This window comes from Emydura macquarii, unplaced genomic scaffold (genome assembly GCF_026122565.2).
Source record: "Emydura macquarii macquarii isolate MOO-44397 ecotype Brisbane River unplaced genomic scaffold, CSIRO-AGI_Emac_v2 contig_1300, whole genome shotgun sequence".
Classification (NCBI taxonomy): Eukaryota; Metazoa; Chordata; order Testudines; family Chelidae; genus Emydura; species Emydura macquarii.
The window spans coordinates 849,384-871,824 of NW_027131437.1; the positions used below are offsets into that span (position 1 = coordinate 849,384).

Below are 22,441 nucleotides of genomic sequence, written 5' to 3' on the forward strand. Positions count from 1 at the left end.
GAGGGCATCAGTAGGGAGTGAGGGGAGGAATAGCCCATCCTCTCATTATTTTGTCCACCAATTAGGCCTAATTTCTGACACCTCAATTTTAGTTAATACTTTGCAGTCCCACACTTTTCTTGTTTACCAGGCATGATCTGAACACAGTCCTTGAGTTATAGCAGCCTTCAACTACCTGAAGGGGGGTTCCAGAGAGGATGGAGCTAGGCTGGTCTCAGTGGTGGCAGATGACAGAACTAGGAGCAATGGTCTCAAGTTGCAGTGGGGGAGGTCTAGGTTGGTTATTAGGAAAAACGTTTTCCCTAGAAGGATGGTGAAGCACTGGAATGGGTTACCTGGGGAGGTGGTGGAATCTCTCCATCTTTAGAGGTTTTTAAGGTGTGGCTTGACAAAGCCCTGGCTGAGATGATTTAGTTGGGGTTGGTCCTGCTTTGAACAGGGGTTGGACTAAACAACCTTCTGAGGTCCCTTCCAGCTCTGATCTTCTATTATTCTATATCAGTAGGTCTTTTTATTTAGACTAATTCAGTCTCTCTGTCTCTCTCCTTTTTGCACCTTTTCCTATTGACAGTTGTTATTACATATCAGGGGTGGATAAACTTACTGACTCCCCAAGACCCTCCTCTCTGCTGGGCAAAATTCTCTAGCCCCACCACCCTGCCGCAGAGCAGAAGCTCCAAGCTCCTCACTCCAGTCTAGTAGGCGGAGAGTTGAGGGGAGAGAGAGCTCTGCGAGCTGCACTTCAACTGTAAAGAGCCTTTTGTGGCTCACGAGCTACAGTTTGGTCACCCTGTTATAGATTATTGTAACACTTTATGAACTGTCACTGACTTTTTACAATTGAGCTCACAATTTGGATAAATTTGTAGGCTCAGTTATCGCAATAGCTCTGTCAAGTGTTCATGTTGGTGGCTTCATTCTCCCACAAGTCTTTCTTCCTTGCACCCTTATGACTGGGCAATTTTTAATAGTAAATTTGTTGAAAAATGCATTTTTCAGGGTACTGAAATTATTCATGAATTCCGGTTGAACTAGGAGAATAGTTACTGCTTAGATAATTTTTTTCAGCAGTGTCTAAATGTTTTGTTTCAAATCTTGCTTTGAATCACCATTTTCAAAATGACATTTTGTTGCAAAATATGTCGTTTTGAATCAACATTTGTAAAGATTCATTTGACTAGAGCAATTATTTGGGGGTTGGTTTGTTTGTTTGTTTGTTTGTTTGTTTGTTTTGACAAGAAAAGCCCCCAACAATTCAGCTTCAGTTTAAAACAAATTTTTCTTTTTGCTTTTTCAGTTTGGTCACCAAACCGAAAAATCAATTATTCATTCAGCTGTAGTTAGAATAGTCTTCCTACCCTATGTACCATGCAACCTCATTCTGCTTCTTCAAAACCCTTTCCAGACTTATTTGATCTGGTGTTTCATCACTGAGCTCCACCCTGCCCTTCATGCTAGACTTTTCCAAATTGTAGTATATTTTGTAAATATACAAGGAGCAGCACAACAAAGCACCACCTCATCTTTTGCTTTTCTAAATCACATACTTCCATGGCTGCTTCACCCATCCTTTGTTTCCTGTGTTATATTTACTTTGCATTGTAATCCCCTCAGAGCTTGTGATTAGTGGCCGCACTGCTCTGTGGTGTCATGTAAATTGGTTTTGGATTGAGAGATTCCGAGACCAGAAGGACCATTGTGATCATTTAGTCTGACCTCCTGTAGAGCACAGACCATAGAACACCCCAAAATAATTCATAGAGCACATTGTTTAGATATTATCCAATCTTGATTTAAAAATGGTCAGTGATGGAGAATCCACCATGACCTGCGCTAAATTGTTCCAGTGGTTAATTACCCTCACTGTCAAAAATTTTACCCCTTATTTCCAGTCTGAATTTGTCTAGCTTCAACTTCGAGGCATTGGATCATGTTAGATCTTGCTCTGCTAGATTGAAGAGTCCATTATTAAATGTTTCCCAGGTAGTAATCAAATTGCCCTTTAGCCTTCTCTTTAAATTAAATAGATTGAACTCTTTGAGTTCATGACTATAAGACATGTTTTCTAATCCTTTAATCATTCTCATGGCTCTTCAGCATCGTTCTTGAATTGTGGGCACTGGCACTGTACACTGGGTTCCAGCAGCAGTCGCACCAGTGCCCAATACAGAAGTACTCTCGCCTACTACTTGAGAGTCTCCTGTTTATGCACCCCAGGATCGCATTAATCTTTTAGTCATAGCATCACATTATGAGCCCATGTTCAGCTGATCATCCACCATGACCCCCAAATCTTTTTCAGAGTCATTTGGTGGTGATGTTGGATTTGGTTCCATCTCGTGTGCTTCACATCTTGGATTCTTGTGCCATCCACTTTGATGCATGTGATACTTGGATGTAGCAGTAAAGATGAGGAATAAAAAGGGTTTTGACAAAAATCTGTAGATGTAAAGGATTCTTCATATCTTTTTTGAAAGACATGCCATAGTCCAAATTGAAGTTTTGGCTAACATGCAGGAGTTGCCGGTTGAGTTTCTGTGGCTTGTTTGAGACTGGAGATCAGACTAGATGATCATAATGATCCCTTCTGGCCTTAACATCTATGAAACTATTAACTATGTCAAGGGAAAAGGTATTACTATGGAGAAAGTAATCTTGAAAAAGGATCAGGGGAGCAGGCCCTGGCAAGTTTCCCAAATGGGCGGAGCCTCTCCCCGTTGACCCGTCAGAACAGCAGTGTGCAGCCTCTTGAAGATTTACAAAGTTGTGAGCAGTGATGGCAGAAACTTACAAAAATTTCCCCACGCATATTATTAGGGTTTGAAATGTTTTTTCTGTTTCACTTGGCCTGCCTCTTAGATCTTAATAACAGGTAGCTACATGGGGGTCAGTCCACACTTTCACGCAGAACCATTCCTTGGCTAAGGCCTTAAGATGTGACACATGCTTTGGCAGAGCTATCCTGCAACCATTATTTTAAATAGTATGTATAGGGCCCTCCTCTTAGTTATGGGGTCATTGTTTGCTAGTCACCAGAAGTGGAACCCATATGTGTGATGGGGTAGTCTGCCCCTTCAGGCGGTACTGCCTACTGGTCATTTCTCCCAGTCACGTGGCATAACCCTTTAAGAGTTTGGAGTGGTTTGTTACACTGGGAAGAAAGAGCATTTCAGAGGAATCCCATTACTGTATTTTTAACGGCCTGGGACCTGAAGCCTTGCAGGGAGGGTGAGGCAGGACTCCGCTCTCACCCAGCCAATAAGGAATGGGTCGGGAGAAGGGGCGGCATTAATGCTGATCTTCTAATAGGGTAGATGCCTGCAGACACTGAAGGGAATGAAAAGGCTCCCGTGGGGCCCTCAATTAGCAGGGAGCAGACACCAGCAGGAGGAGGCTGCCAAGCCCTCTGCACCTGAGAACTAAGTGGGGCTGGGAGGAGAGCTGGGGACTCCTTGTAAGGAGAGGGACAGCAACTCTTTGAATTGCTCAGCTCCAGGAGGAGAGCTGGGGCTCCTGTCATAAGAAGATACAGAGACATAGGAACAAATTGCCATCCAGCTCTGGGAGGAGTGCTGGGGCTTCAACCATGAGGAGAGACTGAAAGACTGAGAGAGAACTTTGAGGGGACTGGGAACAGAACTTAGATGATAGGCTTCAGAGGAACTCTGAGAGCCAGCAGTACCTTTTGTTTATTTGGGACTTTTTGTTATGGCTCCTCCTCTAGTAGGGTTTGTAATAAAGCCTAAAGAGGGTACTATTGAATCAAGCATCAGGAGTGCCTAAAGTGTGGAATATTGTCTTCCTGAGAAGGGAAAGTGAGGCAGGGAGTACATACAGCACCGGCAGGGGAGGGTACAGGGCAGGCATGCCCTACAAGAGTAGATGCTCACTCAAAGAAGAAAGAACAGTTATTTACCTTATAGTAACAGTGTTCTTCTAGGTAGGTTGCCCATATGAATTCCACAACTTTCCCTCCTTCCTTCGTCACTCACTACTTCCTCTTATAACACCTGAATTCTGTTCTCTATTGGCAGTGGAGCTGAGAGGTGGTTAGAATGTAAGAATGGCCATGCTGGGTCAGACCAATGGTCCATCTAGCCCAGGATCCTGTCTTCTGACAGTGGCTACTGCCAGAGGCTTCAGAGGGAAGGAACAGAACAGGGCAATTATTGAGTGATCCAGCCCCTTGTCATCCAGTCTCAGCTTCTGGAAGTCAAAGGTTTAGGGACACCCAGAGTGTGGGTTTGTATCCCAGACCATCTTAGCTAATAGCCATTGATGGACCGATCCTCCGTGAATTTATCTACATTTTTTTTAACCCAGTCATACTTTTGGCCTTCACAACATCCCCTGGCAATGAATTCCACAGGTTGACTGTGCATTATGTGAAGAAGTACTTCCTTATGTTTGTTTTAAACCTACTGCCTATTGATTTCACAGGATGATCCTGGTTCTTGTGTTATGTGAAGGGGGAAATAACAGTGCCTTATTCACTTTCTCCTCACCAGTCATTTTATAGACTTCAATCAGATTCCCCCCTCAGTTGTCTCTTTTTCAAGCTGAACAGCCCAGATGTTTTAGTCTCTCCTCAGATGGAAGCTGTTCCATCCCCTTAATAATTTGTTTCCCTTGTCTGTAGATTTTCCAATTCTAATGTATCTGTTTTTAGATGGGGTGACAAGAACTGCACAGGGTATTCAGGGTTTGAGTGCACCATGGATTTATATATTGGCATTATGCTATTTTCTGTCTTATTATCAGTGCCTTCCTAATGGTTCCGAACAGTTAGATTTTTGATTGCCACTGCACACTGAGCAGATGTTTTCAGAGAACTATTCATGACGACTGCAAGTTCTCTTTCTTGACTGGCAACAGCTAATTTAGACTCCATCATTTTGCATGTGTAGTTTGGATTCTGTTTTCTGATGTGCTTTACTTTGCACTTACCAGCATTAAATTTTATCTGCCATTTTGTTGCCCAGTCATCTGTTTTATGGGATCCCTTTGTAACTCTTTGCAGTCTGCTTTGGACTTAACTATCTTGAGCAATTTAGTATTGTCTGCTGTGATGGCCCTTGATTGCTTTGTCACACCTTTCCAGATATAACGTCCTCAATCTGTGTCAAGTTCCTACTACAAAATAGATGGCCTAATTCCTAAATTACAGTTACAATGCAAACAGTGGTCATAAAATTAAATGGAATTCATAGCAGGACATGCCCACATTCCCCAAACGGTCACCTTGTTTGAATATTATCTGACATTGTACACCTCAGAATCATTCCCTTCAGCAGAGCTACTAATAGATTTCTCACTTCTTTAAATATGCTGAAAATATTCAAGGAGAATAAGACAAATTTAAACTTCTTCATCTCAGAGAAGATAATAGAAACCATCATATTGTTTTTGTCAGGAAGATTTCCAGGGAAGATGTTGTCCGAGTTGAGGTTTACAAGTAATCGCATGCACATTTAATTTTCACAGGCCTCTAGCTCTTTCTCCGGCCTACGCTCTTTATTTCAACACACCTTGAAAGCTTCCTTAAAATCTCCTGGTCTTTAAACCTCCTCGGCACTGATTTCATGCCATTTTCCTTAATCGATATAGATCTCAAAATATATGTCAAAGAGTTAGCTCACAGAATCAAAAAATTTCTCCCAACACAAGAGGGCAGGCAGTTGTTAAAGGAAGCTCATCATAAGAGTGGGACCTATTGCTTCTTGGCAGATTGAGTCTTGCTACTGTCGATTATATTATTTACCTTGCAAGTTGGAAGCAAAGGCGGACTCTGCCAAAAGGAATTACTCATTGCTAAACTCACCAACTTTGGCCCAATAGTTATGAGTTGTGAATACCAATCAGTTTGTTCAATATCTTATTTCTTCAAAATAATACTTTTAAAAAGAAAGAGGGTGTGACCCAAAGCACCCTGTATTCACACCCTACACACTATTGTAATAATCTTTGTACAAAATGTACCGTGTGAGACATTATCTGAAAACCAGTGACTCGCTGGCCAATAATATCATGATGCACTGCATGTGGCAACGTTATATGTAAAGTTATGAATCCCCCCTGTATGATGTTACTTGTTCAAAACTGGACAGCCCTGACTAGGCAAAAGTTGTTAACAGGCCTAACCTAAACATAGAAATGTGTTCACCTCAATTTCCATATAAGTAGTAAACAAGGCCATCAAGACAGCATGTGGGGAGATGGCAGGAAACAGAACAATTTGTATTTCGGCAAACACAAGTGGGGGAAGGGAGCGCCTGGAGCTTTCTTCATCACCAGACTCCATGTTGCCTTCCTCACAGCTTGAATAAACTTCACTTTGGTGGGTATCCTTCAGAAGAATCTATTTCAAAGGTTCACTGGACTATAAAAGAAAGGGGACGAGAACCCCAAGTTATCTCTCTTTCACCAAAGACAAAGGAACTGACACCTTTGGGCTTCTGGAGGAGATCCTGACTAGGAGCGGGCAGTCATGCTGGAAGACTGGGTGAGAAAAGCCTTCTTGAACCAAACCTTGAACCAAACCTTGCTAGATTAAGTTTTAGACATTTAGATGTGTGTTTTCCCTTTTATTTACTTGTAACCATTTCTAGCTTTATCTCTTATACTTGAACTCACTTAAAATCCTATCCAGTGACACAACCTCTCACTGCTCTGAATTGCACCCCAGAACTTGACAACTACTTGCTAGCGTTTTGGCAGCTAAATTCTCCATTGAATCTATCAGCCACAGGTCGCAGGAATTGAGCACGACTTTCCCTGCAATTGCTGCTACCAGTTTCTGCAAGCCACTGTGGTACCAGCCATAAGAGCTCAGAGCAGGGATACTCTTTCCTTCATTCTCGGTGTTCCAGGTGCTGGTACCCAGGTGGCATGGAGGAGGAAGCATCCTGACTCAGATGCAGAGGGAAGAAAAGACAGACCTGCGGGGAGAGAGGGCATGGTGAAGGGAGTAGATTGGTGCAAGGAGTTTTCTGGGGGTGGGAACTGGGAGCTGGGGCAGGGAGTGACTGGGATAGACTTGAAAAGAAGACTGAGATAAGAGCCTGGGGGGCATGCAGGGAATCTGGGATGAAGAGTCAAGGATGAGGGAGAGGAGACAGGCTAGGACAGGCTTGAAGAGACCCGGGCAGAAGGGTTGTGTGGAAGGACCTTTGACTAAGGGAGGAGAATGGGACGGGGAAGAGGAGACAAATGGAGAGAGATGGGACTGGGACATGGACAGATGGGAAAGGATGCAGCAGAAGGGTATGTGACCACTAGTTCATATTGCTCTCCAGAACCAGGAATGGAACCCAAGATGCCTGAGTTTCACCTTTCCTCTGCTTTCAGCAAATATCTCTGAAATCCACTGGCAAAATTGGTGACTCATACCCCTTTAGTGCTGTTCCACATAAAGAATGACAGTCTGCTATTGCTATTAGTTACTTTGTTAGGTGTGCTTTGGATCTAAAGGTTCCAGCCCTGCGGATGACCAGTGTGGGTGTCAGTATATTTCCACATGTTGGAATTTCTCTTTTCAGTTTGCTTTTTTAAAAATCTAAGAAATTACACACTAAAAAGCCTACATTCTGTGTGATGCCGCTTGCTTAAACCAAACGTTTCACAGGTGGTCACCAGTCATGTATTCCTCGTTTTCTGGGTTCCCCGTTTGAGACCCTGGGCTCTGATTTGCAGAATGATTGAGCACTCCCAGCAGCAATTGTAGTCGACGGGTGCTGTGCTTTGAACGTGTAAAGTGGTATATAATGCTAAGTAACCTGGAAAATCAGGTCTTAGGCATCTGAACTTCTGAACCCAAAATAAGTGGACACTTTTGACTGTAATCTCTTTATGCCTCAGCCCCCCGTCTGTAAAATGGGGATAATAGCCCCTCCCTTCTCAGCTGCATTGTGAAAATAAATTCATTAACATTTGTGAAGCACTCGGATGCTCTGCTGATGAGCACCATAGAAAAGTCAGTGAGGAAATGAGTGATTCTTTATTCAAAGCAGGGTTTGAGTGACATGCTGTAAATGAGGGATGGGGCCACACTTAAACAATGAGGATAAAACAAAATATTGAATAGCTGCTTAATAGGTACCATCCTGTGTACCTGAATGAAGTGAACAGGTCCTATGGAAAGAATAGTGTGTGGTCATGTAATTAGTGACCGTATCATAAGGCCTATACACGAGGGGATGGAATTAAATTTGCGTGGGCAACCTTAAGTCTTGTATTTCCTAACTTTTTGTGCTTGACTTTCTGACCTCAGTGTTACTTATCATAGCTTTTTGTGTGTGGTTTTATATATATTCACAATCAGGGATTTAGTTTGAAATCAAACTCCTGAGTTATTAGGTCTTTTTAACTAGTTTGTATTTCTGGTGCAACATAAATATTATAGTGGAGTGGTAGGTAGCTCTGCTGTAGTTAAGATTAAGAAAGAGCCGGTTACCGGTTAAGGGGTGATTTTACTAAGTGTTCTAAAATCCAAACGGTTAATCCGATTATCTTGAAATTTGGTATGCTTCATAGGATTAACCAACCAGTTCCTGATACACAGCCTCTCAAAAAAACCAACTTTTCTAAAGGTTGGCAGATTCTACCAATGCTTTTTTGCACACACCTGGGGGTCAAATCATAGCTCTGATCAGGGCCCAAAGGGTTCATTTGCCCCAGCTAGTGCACGGCACTCTGTACCCCTTTGAGGAAGCAATATTGCAGATACTATTCAGGAAAGGGTTAGGTTCTACGGATAAGGTCATACCTAATACTCTGGCACCAAACGGATTACACAGTGCATCTGCAGACAGAATGCCCAAGAGAGTTGGTAACCAGCCACAACTTTCAGGACCTGTGTGACTCAAGGGGCCATGTTATGGCTATTGAAGCTGAGCTGCAACTTGGCACTGTAAATTCGAACCCAACCTTTGGAAGAAAGCTGAAAATGGGAGGGAAGGGATGGGACACTAGAAAGGGTGACATGAAGGTGGGTAGCAGGGCAAATGGGAGAGGTTAGTAGCATGGAGTGCCTGTCAACCCCTCATTTTCCCCTCCTGTTTTTGTGCTGAGATCTGGGGGTCCCTTTCCATGCCCACATATGAGCTGGCGGTTCTGTCAGTCAAAGGGGGTCTGAACCCTCTCCCTGGTCACTCACGTAAGCTTGTGTGTGAGCAAGTCCTGTCACTCGGGATGGGGAGCTGAGAACATGTATGCTGAGAGCATGCACCAAGAACACCCTGCGGATGCTGGGGTGAGGAGTTGAGAATGGTCATGCATGATGCATACCATAGCCTGACAAGCACTGATACTGTCAAGAGGGGATGAGAACGTCCACTGAGATGAATGGACCAGTTCACACATCTCAGAGCTATTCTTTCAGGCTTCATTCATCTCCATAAGGTGTTCTCATTCATCTGAGAACATCACACTGAGATGAATGGGCCACTTCAGACCTCTCAAAGCCTGCTATGCTTTTAAGATTATCCTGTGCTGGGGATCGGGATTTAGCAAAGCAGTTGCGGGTGATTAATTTCGTACAATATTGTAGAAGAGGACGAGTTCTGCTGCGATTGAGATTGAGATGATTTTTCTGTTTAAAGGACAATTCTACTAATTGCTCTAAAATCCACATGCTTACTCAGCTTGTCTTGAAATTTGTTGCACTTCAAAATGTGCAGAATAGGGCTAGTGATCCAAATTTAGGGTCATTAAGACACTGCCCCCAAGAAAACAGGTTTTCTTAGGCTCTGCCTACACTACAGCCAATGCCGGCATAACTTATGTTGCTCAGGGGAGTGAGTCCCGTCTTAACATCTGCAAAGGAATTCCCTTACCCCTGCCTCAACAATCTCTTACCTTAGTTGTGTACGCCTTGGACCTGGGTTGGGAGTCTCACCTGGGACCCTTTGAGACATAAGGTCTCTTGTCTACCCAAGATTTCAGTCTACAGATAAACATCAGGGCATTACAAGCCGTCCAGTTAGCTTGCCCAGGCTTCCTTCCTCATATCAGGGGAATGAGCATTTTGGTGCTGATCAACAATACAACAGCCATGTTTTATCTAAACAAACAGGAGGGGTGTGACATCTGAACTGCTGTATAGCTGGGTCACCCCAGTCCCTCGCTTCTGGAGCCTGTCTTGCACTTGCTGTGCTGTGTGAACCCCCACACCTGGGTCAGCCTAGGCACAGCCTCCTGCAAGCAAGTGAATGAGTTCTTCCATCCAGCCACTTATGGGATTATACGATAGAATGACCCCAGCAAACACCTCCAGTCCCAGGTACAACCCTAGGAACTTCCGTCTTGCAATGTTCAGTGTTGCCCACTAAACAAAGCAAGCTCATTGGTTCCTCAGTTCATCCAAGAAATTGATATACACCAGCTCTGTCACGTTAAATGAAGTCTCTGACACACCGCAAACCAAATGCACTGCTTTAGATAAATAAGTTTTTCAGTACAGAAAGATTTTAAGTGATTAAAAGTCAGAGGAAAGCAGGTCAGATTTGATCAAAAGTAAACAAAAGGTGAACCATATCCTAAACTAAGCTTAACACTTTCAGCAACCTTACAGTCTTAGATGATTTTCTCACCACAGGCTGGTTGGCCCGCCTCCAGCCAGGCCCACCCCTGTGGTCAGTGTTTCAGTTATTTGATGTTGTTCGTATGTGGAAAAGAGCGCCAAAATGTCCCCCCTTTTCAACATGTCCTTTCGCCCCCTCTCTGGGGCCTCACCCTCTCCTTTCAGGGCCAGGTGATAAACAGCATCCGTGCATGGTTTTCTCCACCTTCTGAGACACTCTGGTTCTTTGTGGATTCGCTTGTTGCCCTATGGGCTGGTCCTTTGTTCTTGGAATGCTGAGCTGGGTAGTTCTATACAGGTCTTAGTGGGGTGTCAATGGCCTTCCCGCTCTGTAGAGTTTTTGCCTAAATCTGCCTCAAGCCATGAGACACACATTTGGGGAGATTACATAGAAAAGCCTCATCACCATACACATGACATTGCATCAAACATACCACTACACCAATAATGTTCAGTACACCGTAAGCATTCCAGAAACATCTTACGTGACATACCTTGCATTAAACAATACACAGTTACACTATAAGGGTGAACATGTATGATACACAATCACACCATAAGGCTACAAATGGGGGTGCAATTTGTCACAAAGGGGCCCAGTCCTCACTGCTATGCTAGGACTTCTGCGTCAGCAACTCTGTTCTTCTGGAAGCAGCCAGTCTCCCAGTGGCTCAGAATACGTTGCCAGATCTCCTGAGCATGTTGTTTATCAGTCACTGTGTGTCAGCACTTTGCCCAGATATGGTAAAGAACATTTTCCAACTCTGGGGAACTTCCCAAATGGATCTGTTGGCAACAAAAGACAACAGAAAATGTCACCAGCTTTTTTCCTGGGCAGACAATAGTCCAGATTCATGCTTTTCTGCTGCTGTGGTCAGAGGGTCTGATGTACAGTTTTCCCACCATCCCTCTTCTGCCCAGAGTTCTGTGCAAGGTCAAGCAGGACAAGGCCCATCTTATACTGATTGCCCGTTTATGGCCCTATTTTCACAGCTCTTGAACCTCTCAGTCAGTCCCCCACTGTCGCTCCCACTTCACACAGTCTTGATTTCACAGAATCATGGCCATCTCCTCTACCCCAGTCTTCAGCCCCTTCACCTGAAGACCGAGGGCTTCATGGGTAACGTAAGTGGAAGAGTCCTGTTCTAGAGAAGTTCAGGGTGTGCTGCAGAATAGTAGAAAACCATCGATTAGAACTACTTACCTTTATGGTGTGGTCCAGAATGAAAGGGTTTCCCCAGTTCTTGTTTCTATTCAGCACGTGCTGACTAAATCTTCTGTCCTGAAAAGTCAAGGATTGGTGATTAGCTCAATCAGAGTACATCTAGCAGCTATATTGGTATTTCATCCACCTATGGATAACTGCGTTCTCTTTTCAGGCCTAATGGCTGTAAGATTTTTAAAGGATTTGGATAGACTATTTCTGCATGTACAGAATCCTATTCCACTGTGGAGCCTGAATCTAGTCTTAGCAAAGCTGACTGGTACCCCACTTTGAGCCTCTAGCAACTTGCAGTCTATTGCACCTTTCGATGAAGTTAGCATTTTTAGTAGCCATTACATTGGCCAAGAGAGCAGAGGAGTTGAGGGATCTAGGATCAGATCCTCCATATACAGTTTTCTATGCGGACAAAGTCTGCCTTCGTCCTTGACCAAGGTTTTTTACAGAAGCAGTCTTCCCAGACCCAGCCGGTCCATGGCACCAAGAGGAGCCTCTGCTGCAGTTTTGGTAGCCGACAGGTGAGGGCCCAGCCACTGGCATGTGACTCAGTGCAGAGCAGGACTTGAGTGCTGGCCAACCAGGCCACATCATGGGGCTCTCCCTCCCAGCCAGGTTTAAAAGAAGGAAAATGACAATGGCCCTTTGGGTGCTAGAACCTCTCTAGAAGTGGGGGGTCCAAGGCCAAAGTGGCAGAGGAATTAATACTTAAATATCCCACAGAGAGTGCATGTGTTTCTTTTGTTAAAAAATGGGGAGTATGGTCCTCCCACTTTTAAAAGTGGGAAGCCATGGCCCTCCGTTTCTGATGCCAGTGCTACAGTGGAATGGACACATGCAACACATCTCGAAGAACAACAATTATGGAAAGGTTAGCAACTGTTTTTTATGGTACATGCCCACACAACCTTAACTCTGCCCTCTTTGAGTGGTGCTTCAATATGCCCATACCATATACTCGCTCTCAGCCTTTGTACTGTACTGGACAGGAGCTACCTACACCTGCCCTACGTTCAACACGAACATTTACTGCGTGGCAAGCTGGGCTGTAAATCTACAGTGCTTCTAAGACAAACTGCACACTGACTGTCTCTGTACAGTATGTCTAAGGCCCTTCGTTTCCAGGTTTTAATGAATTTTTATTTTACTGAAAACTGCCCAGGTTTTACAAAAGCTCTTCTTTGGATTTTACTGATTTTTTTCACCTGAATTTTGGACCACTCAAGTACATGAAAATGCTGATAATGTTAAGAAAAGCGAATAATTAGATAGTTGTGTTTATGTTGTTAATAAATTAATGTTTTACATTTTTGTAAATAGACACTGAAAATTCCCAGGAAATGTCAATGCACACTGGGAAACTTTCGATGCCCAGCAGCAGGCTCGACCTGGCTGGGTGGTGTGCAGCACTCTGGAGTGCTGTAGATTTACACCCCAGCTTGCTGCACGCTCGATGTTCATGATGTGCAGCCTGCTTCACAAAACGAACACCACACCTGCTAAATTTTACACTCCCTTCAACTCTTGTACATCTTCATCCTTACGCACATGATGTTAAACCAAGAGACTTACACTCATCTCTCCCCTAACTGCTGACAATCCCCATGGGAAGAAGACACACGTGCCTTCCTAGTGACACGACCTATACAGCACAGCACTGAAATGAGGCATACTGGATCTCTCCGAGAACATATGCACTTCTTTCCTTCGATCACATGCAGGGGTCAGAAAGCACTCTCATACTCATCCAGAGGGGGACAGCCCCCAGATCACATCATCTCAGAAGCACAGCTCTGCCAAGCTGCTTCAACTAATTGCTCCATTCAATACAGTTGCACCTAACAGTGAATTCAGCTGCAGTGCATGCAGCTAATTCCAATGACTATTGCCAGCTCCAGAGGGGCAGAGTTAAGGTTGCATGGGCATGTACCTTAACTCTCTATTTCCTTGTTTTCAGAAGTTTGACTTTTGCTGAACTTGATATTCTGAAAGGGCAAGAGATAGAATCATAGACATGTAGGACTGGAAAGGGACCCTGATAGCTCTCTAGTCCAATCCCCTGCATGGAGGTAGGCCTAAATATACCACCAGGTAACCTTAACTGTGTGTTAACAAAGTTTTGTCTGTGTATTCATTAATGTTCACGATGTGTTGAGATACTATTGTGATGGGAGCTAAGCACCTACAGTGGTGGGACAGTATCTTGTACATTGGTACCTTCAAGACAGCAGAACACAATCTGACTCTTATTATGGTGGAGCACGAGGGTCTCCCTTTCACCCTCCCCAGTGTGGAAGCTGCCCGTCTGCATGGGGAGTTGAGAACAGGCACGGTCAGAGCATGCACCAAGCACAAAGTGCTAAGACAGGTGCACGTCACAGGCTTACAAGCACTGGCACTGGGGAGATGGTGAGATAAATGGATCTGTTCACATGTCTCAGAGCTATTGTTTCAGACTGTGTTCATCTCAACTGAGTACTGTCACTCAGTGGAGAACATCTCACTGGGATGAATGGGCCATTTCACACATCTCTGAGCTTGTGCAGATGGATGTGCAGAACACCTTCCCCGTACACTAGGCCCAGATCTAGCATAGAGATTTTGCATCTTCACTCACCTGCCCCTTCCTGCCTCCAGCTGGTACAGGCACTTCTCACAGCCCCGCCACCTCCTTATTGTCCATCTAAACCAGTGGTTCTCAACGTATTTACCATTGTGGGCTGTATGTGCAGCTCTCTGTGTGTTACATGTGCCACATCCATACAATATATATACGCTACCTGTATGGCCCTGAGGATGTCACATGGGCCACAGCTGTCTGCTGGTTGGGCCACAAGTGGCCCTCGGGTTGAGAACCACTGTAGCTTTCCAGATGCATGGAGTGTAAGGAAGAGGGTGAATCTGGGGCATGGAGGAGGCACAAAGCTGTGGTGATGTGTGGGTTGAGCTTGGAGTGGCAGGGGAGTACGGAGAGGTTTAATGCAGTGAGCATGATGGAGGGAAAGTTGAAGTAGGAGAGGGGGAAGATGGGCACTGGAGCAGGGAGGGGAAGTGCAGGATCAGTGCAGGAAAGAATCGGGTGGAAAGGTGAGGGTCAGAGCTGTGCAGTGGAGGCGTTGGAAGCTTCCACTGTTCCCTCCAAAGCAATCCATGAGTGACAAGTACTTTTATAGCCCTATCACTGTCGTATCCGAGTGCCTCGCGATGGCGAATGTATTGCTCCTCACAACGTCCCTATGAGTCAGGGAAATGCTATTGTCCCTTTTTACAGCAGGAGAACCAAGACACAGAGAGACTTAAGGCTTGTCCAGATGGAGAGTTGTTCGGGAATAGTATTCCTCATTAACTGTTAATTCACTTTGTGGATTGAGCTAATTCAGAATAAAGCATTTACTCTGGAATAGAAGTATCCACACAGGAATAGCTATTCCACTTTAAATTTACTCCCTACCTTCATCTGAATTAACTTCCCTGTGTAGACAAGATGTAAGGTCACAGAGCGATTCTGTTGCAGAGCAGGAAATTGAACCCGGGTCTCCTGGTTCCTTGCCACTGGACCTTCCTTCCTCTCATGTCCCCACTGACTCCATGCTAGTCCCTGCACTATTCCTGCATTCTCTCTCCAGCATCTCCACCTGCACATCCCATGCTGACACCTGCCTCTCCATGGGGAGAATGTTTGGGGAAGGACAGACAGGTTGTGCTGCACAGGCAGAGAGATGGGAGATGAGGAGGAGATGCAGAAGCAGTGAAGGGACTAGCATGCAGGCAGCACATTCTCTGGCCAGGGTAATCATTGCCAAGGGGCCAGCGGCAGTGGAGGAAGAGAGCTGGACTGTAGTAAATGGGTGTGTTAAGAAACAATTCTGTTTTCAAACAAAGGAATTAAATGCCCAGCACTTCAACGCAGAGTAAGGTTGCCCGTTGGTGCCTGGTGGCCTTCCAGAATGTGGTGCTGTGGCTAAACTTAAGCCTCTGAAAACCAGGAAATACAGAGTTCAAGTACAAGCAATCCCTTTATGAGGTCAGGGGAAAAAGTGCATCCTGGAACAGCAGCTGACTGTGTGGGCCAGGGCATGGTTGGAGATGACTGGGCAGAGGGGGCCTGCATGTACAGCTTAGCCTACATAACCAAGGAAGTATGTGTCCTCTAGTAAGCTGCTTCCTATGATATGTGCACAGCAGCAGGGGGTGTCAGACAGCAAGGAGCAACTTTTTCCATGTTAATTGCTTCTAAAGTGCTACTGGCTGAATGGGGTTATTCAGCTATTATCACCATTCCACTACTATCACAGAGTGCACAGGAGAGGGGAGGGGAGGATCACTTAGGAAATACACGTATCTTTACCACAGCAGTGCCTCACCTGCAAAGGTTGTGTTGGCATATACCTTAACTCTTCATGTCCTGGTTTTCCATGGTTGAGTTTTGTTGAACTCAACAAGGCAGGAGGTCTCACTGGGCATGCTTAACTCTGCATTAACAGAGTTTTTTGTCGGTTAATTAGTTGCATACTCACATGCTGTACACTTAGAGACTGAGTGAAGAACGTAGCATGCATGCTCAGGATAGTTTTCAGACATCATTATATTTTAAATTAAAACCATTTTTTTTCAAAACTAAAAGTGCTAGTTGTGGTAATTGGTGTGTTGGTCACCGATGTTTATCAGTGTAGGCTGCGTGCGTGTGTCCCTGTGTAGATGCTGTCCCAGCTCTGGCCAGGAAACTGAGACGGCTCTCACGATCAAATGAGTCGACACGACCACAGATTAGCTGAGCAACGAAGGCACCCAGGCCAGGTTTATTGCGTGCGGCACAATAAGAAATGACTTACAGAGTATCTCTGGGTCAGTTTCGCATAGGCAGCGTTACAATGGTCTCGGCCCAACGGCGGGGCTTTCCATTATCCCCTAGACCGGACGCTGGTATTCCCTCTGACACCCTCTTTTATACACTGTTACATACTTTTTCATTCTGCCCCCTTTGACGTAGGTAGTTGCCCCCCTCTTGACGTAGTCTAATACCACCTTTTTCCATTGATTGGCTGATTTGGGCAACACCACTCCATGTATCATTTCTATCCATAAAAATGTCATTTCAGAGTATCTTGGTACCTCCTATACCTGCTACATATTTTAGTAATATTTTGGCAGTCTTACAATCTTGCAGTATCAGCACTTTCCTGTACCAGTTTCAGTTAACTTGAGTGACCCCTTATACTTCTGTTCACTCGGCTTTTTCCATTTAGGCCTTAGCCTGTTTTACAGGCCTTAAGCTCTCACTTCTTACTACACTAGTCTTCAGTGAGGGCTGTGTCCATTTGAAGTTTAAAAGTTCAACCATTTTTGCAGAATTTTTCACAAAGATGATAGCGTATGAAACAGGTTATATTGGAAAACTGTTTTGTTTTCTTCAGCATAGTGGTTGCAACTATATGCCTGCTACAATGAGGATCTAAAAGTAAGACTTGTCAGTATCTCACAGAAGTCAGGTTTCACAAAAGACAGACATACATAGATTGCTCAAGAGTTCTTTCAGTACAGTGCTTAATGTTAATTCTTTCTCTTGTTACAAACCCATTATTGGAAAGGTTGCTTGTTGCCCATAGGGGTTTACGAGAGTAATTCCATTTTAGTTCTTCATTATAAGCTCTTGTTATGCTTCAGGCAAACTTCTACAGCAACCAGCTGTACCTTACAAAGAAGAAAAGAGCTTGTGTGTCTGAGAAATGTGGATTGTGATTTCTAGTATCCAGTGTGCTCCCACTGAAAGCAATAGGTGTCATGGTTTAAAAGATATCGCCAAAACAAATGCTTTCCTGGACATGTCTAGAGCAGGAATTAATGGGAATTGTCATGCTGAAAGAACAGTTTTGAATAGCTAATACAGGAATGAAAGAAAATTACAAATGCACATGTAATATGAAAAGCAAAAACATGTTTTAAAAAGACTTGCTATCTTAAAATTTGTGTGATATGTGTGTGCCTTCCAAAAATGAAACCACTAAAGGCAGGTTGGAGGGAACCCCACAGATTGATAGAGTATTTGGAGGGGGGGATTATCTGTGGGCAGCAAATTGTTCTTCCAGGTTCTGGTTCAATCAGTAGGTATAATTTTCATGTGACTCTTGTTTGAAACATTTGTGCGTTTTTAACTGTTCATCAATTTGTGTTCATTTTCATTACTGTTATGTGTGTTTTGTTAACACGGTAATGATTTGCTTTATATTTATTGTTTATATTTTGTTTGCTTTCTTTGCCTTCATTATTACTAGGTTGCAGTACAGACTGGACACTGCCAATCGTTTAGCTGATGAGCATGCACTGATAGCAACATATGTGAGCCGGCTACAGAATGGTACACGGTTAGTGTTAGGAAAGATTGCTTGGAGTGGGGAGGGGGACAATAATGCTGTTTTCTTTGGGAGACTTACAGGCGGGAGGTGAAAGTCACCTCATGGCAATATGTGTGCACAAGGCCCTCCACACCTCTTATTAAGAGCTGACATGGTGGTTGTGTGGTGTGCAGGGCCTGTCTCACCCATTATTCCAGGTGAATTTTATTTAAAACAAAAACCAAAAACATATTTCTTTGGTGTCTTCAGAGCTTTCTCAGGCTTTTGTGCAACTCTTGCTTGATTTTTTATTTTATTTGTGAACTTACAGTCCTAAAAATGTATTAAAAACTGGCCACCTTTGTTATTGTTAACAGTTTAATGGTAGTTCTAAACAAACACTAAAAGAGTTTCAGTCATTGTGGCCCATGGATACTAAGCCATGTTTCTAGCCCCTATCCACTGCTCTACTCAAGGATATATGTGTCGCAGCAGATGAAACTGGGGCAAGTCTATCTAGAATCCTCTAAATAATTCAGAAAATACACATGTGCGTGACTTATGTAGCATGCCATGGTCTCAGATCTTCAGTCCTTTATCTTTCCTAAACAGTGTGAGAGAAGCTTGGTAAGTGCTTTGGAGAGATCTCTCTCTTCACACTGAAATTTAGTGGCTTTGTGTGTTTTTCTTTTATATCTATAAATCTAGATTCTTTATATAGAAAGAGGTCTATAAAGGTTTCCCCCTACGCCCTAAAGCATGGTGGCTTCATCTCACCATAACTTCATTTTCTGCCCCCTTGATTCCCTGACCTGCAGGTCTTCCCCACCCCACGATAGGGCCTAATAATGCATTTACAGAGGTGGATCTGTGCTGGAGAGGAAGAGGAGGTACAGAGCCCTAGAGGGTGTGCTTGGAGGCTTTGCATCACCCTGTCCATGTGTGCCCACTGGCTAAGCTTTGTGAAAGAAGACCATATGTGATCATTCTTTCATTTAGCAATTTCTATTGCACAGATATGTGGGAAGGATAAGCTCGAGCTTTCCAAATCATTGAGGGAAGTCAGTCATTCCTCTTGAAAGTTGTCACTCTTCTCTGCTAGCACCTGTTTACCCAGCAGCCCATGGCACTGTCCACCATGGAACAAGCCAGGAATTCCTGTAGTTCTTTCCGATTCAGATGAAAAGGAGCTGGTGATGAGAGACTGTCACACTGACTGAACGTCAAGGTGCATACACGAGATTGGAGAAGCCACTAGATGTAGTGAATAGCTGTCACACTGCAGCATGTTGGAACACTTGATCTCAGAGGGATGATTTTGCTTCCTTCAAAATATATTGATAGGTTTTTAAAAAAGTTTCTGCTCTGTGTGTGTCTGGGAGAGTTGAACAGGAGAGAATACTCCTCCACATCCCCAGTGAAGCCTCCACCCCATTATCCAGGATTTGATCTCTCCCTGCCATCAAGAATCCCATGTAAAGATTACATCCTTCTGCCAGAGATAAACTGGTCGGATTCTCGATGCACCATAAGAAGTCATTGTCTCTCCTTAAACAGCCAAAGAGGGAGGTGGCCTGCAACGTCAGGACTCGTACACACTCAGTGAAGAATAATAGTGACTCCCTCTCCTTTCATGGATTCGTAGAGTTTAAGGCCAGAAGGGACCATTAGATTATCTTGTCTGACCTCCTGTACTGCACAGACCATTACATTTCACCCACTTACCCTGAACTGAGTCTAATAATTTGTGCTTGGCTAAAGCATTTCTTCCAGAAAGGCAATCCAGTCTTGGATTGAAGCCATCCATAGATGGAGAATTCACCTCTTTCTTTGCTCGTTTGGTCCAATAGATAATGTTAAAAATTCATCTTATTTCCTATTTTAATTTGTGTGGCTTCAGTTTTCTAGCTTTTTGTTCTTGTTCTGCCTTTTTCTTCTGGAGTAAAGAGCCCTTTAGTACCAGGTATTTTCTTTTTCTGATGGAGTAAAGAGCCCTTTAGTATCTGGTGTTTTCTTTTTCTGCCTTTAGTGCTGGATGTTTTCTTTTTCTGATGGAGTAAAGAGCCCTCTAGTACATGGTGTTTTCTTCCAAATTGCCCAAATTCTCTTTTTGCCCCATTACATGGAAGCCAAGCATTGGTACTGGTGTCTCTGCCTCACCGAATTGGTCTCTCTTTTCTCTGCCCTGGTGCCTCATTGCTTTTTGGCTCAGTGAGTTGAGGCTTCCTTTGCCTCAATGTCTCAAGTTCAACCTCTCTTTCCTGCTACCCTTCCCATACTGGTGCTCTGTGGCTCTTAGTTCATTTAATTTTTTCTCACTGTATCGGTTCTGGTTTGATTTGGCACGCCACTCTCGATTTTCTCAAACCTTTACCATTTTTGCCTCAACACCGAAGAGCCTATACTACTCTTTGCTCCTGCTTATCAGTTTCTGATAGTCAAACTTTCTCACCACTGCAAGCTCATTGGTTCGTCAATTTATCAAAGAAATTGATATGCACCTGCCTTGTCACTTCAAACAGAATTTCTACACACCTTAAACCACATGCATTGCTTTAGATAAAGCAAACAAACAAATGTATTAAGTACAGAAAGATTTTAAGTGATTATAAATCAGAGGAAAGCAGGTCAGATTTGATCAAAAGTAAATAAAAGGCAAATCGCATTCTAAACTAAGCTTAATACTTTCAGCAACCTTACAGTCTTAGATGATTCACACCACAGTCTGGCTGATCTGCCTCCAGCTAGGCTCTCCCCGGGTCAGTACTTCAGTTGCTTGGTAGTATTTGTAGATGGATGTGGGAGAGAAAGAGAGAGAGAGAACAGCATAACGTCTCCCCTTTTTAACATGTTCCTTCACCCCTCTCTCGGGCCTTGCCCTCTCCCCCCCCTTCAGGGTCAAGTGACAGTGTCCATGCATGGTACCTTTGTCGGTGCTCCGGCTAGTCCTTTTGTCCCTAGAAGAACTGGGTTTGTTTTATGTGTGCCTTAGTGAGGTGTGAATGGCCTCTCAGCTTTGTAGAGTTTTGCCTAGATCTGTCTCAAGCCATGAGACACATTCTTGGGAATATTACTTAGTGAAGCCTCATAATCATACACATGACATTGCAACAAACATATTACTGTAACAATAATGTCCAGTATGCCATGATCACTCCAAAAACATCTCACATAACATACTTTGCATTAAACAATACACAACTACACTCTAAGGGTGATCATGAATGACACACAATCACACCATAAGGGTGGACATGGGGTGCAGTGTGTCACACCTATGCACAGAGATCAAGTCATCTCTTAGCCTTCTTTTTGAAAGATGAATAAGTTGAGCTCCTTAAGTCTGAGGCTGAGTCATTTTTTTGGCTTTTCTTTGGACTCTCTCCAGTATTTCATAGAATCATAGAAGATTAGGGTTGGAAGGGAATTGTGCATGTCCAGCTTTTCTAAATAGTCCTGAACCTTTTCTTTCATGACCGAGGACTGCTCATCTCCTCCCCATTCTGTGCTGCCCAGTGCAGTAGTCTGGGAGCTGACCTTGTCTGTGAAGACAGAGGCAAAAAAAAGTATTGAGTCCTTCAGCTTTTTCCACATCTTCTGTCAACAGGTTGCCTCCCCCATTCAGTAAGAGGCCCACATTTTCCCTGACCTTCTTCTTGTTACTAACATAACCTGTAGAAACCCTTCTTGTTACCCTTCACGTCTCTTGCTAGTTGCAACTTCAGTTGTGCTTTTACCTTCCTGATTTCACTCCTGCATGCTTGAGCAGTATTTTTATACTCCTCCCTAGGCATCTGACCAAGCTTCCACTTCTTGTAAACTTCCTTTTTGTGTTTAAGCTCCCCGAAATTTTCTTTGTTAATCCAACCTGGGCGCCTGCCATATTTGCTATTCTTTCTGCACATCGGGATGGTTTGTTCCTGCATCCTCAATAAGGTTCCTTTAAAATACAGCCAGATCTTGGATTTCTTTCCCCCTCATATTAGCCTCCGAGGGGATCCTGTCCATCAGCTCCCTGATGGAGTCAAAGTCTGCTTTTCTGAAGTGCAGGTTCCATATTCTGGTGTTGTCCTTTCTTCCATTTTTCAGGATCCTGAACTCTACCATCTCATGGTCACTGCTGCCCAGGTTGCCACCCACTTCTGTTTTCCCTACCAATTCTTCCCTATTTGTGAGTAGCAGGTCAGGAGGAGCAAGGCCCCTAGTTGGTTGCTCCAGCACTTGCACCAGGAAGTTGTCTGCAACACTCTCCAAAAACGTCCTGGATTGTCTGGCCTGTAGTAGGCTGCCTCATTTGCTATACCATCTGAT

At 44.0% G+C, this 22,441-nt stretch overlaps 1 protein-coding gene across 4 annotated transcripts in view; it reads left to right on the forward strand.

Moving 5' to 3' along the window:
• Positions 1–22,441, forward strand: part of DTNB (dystrobrevin beta) — a 326,819-nt gene that overhangs the window by 196,395 nt on the left and 107,983 nt on the right. For all 4 annotated transcript variants that reach the window (XM_067550478.1, XM_067550479.1, XM_067550480.1 and 1 more), the window contains one exon: positions 18,071–18,160. In XM_067550478.1, the coding sequence (XP_067406579.1) occupies positions 18,071–18,160 (90 nt within the window). The remainder of the gene's footprint in view (positions 1–18,070; positions 18,161–22,441) is intronic.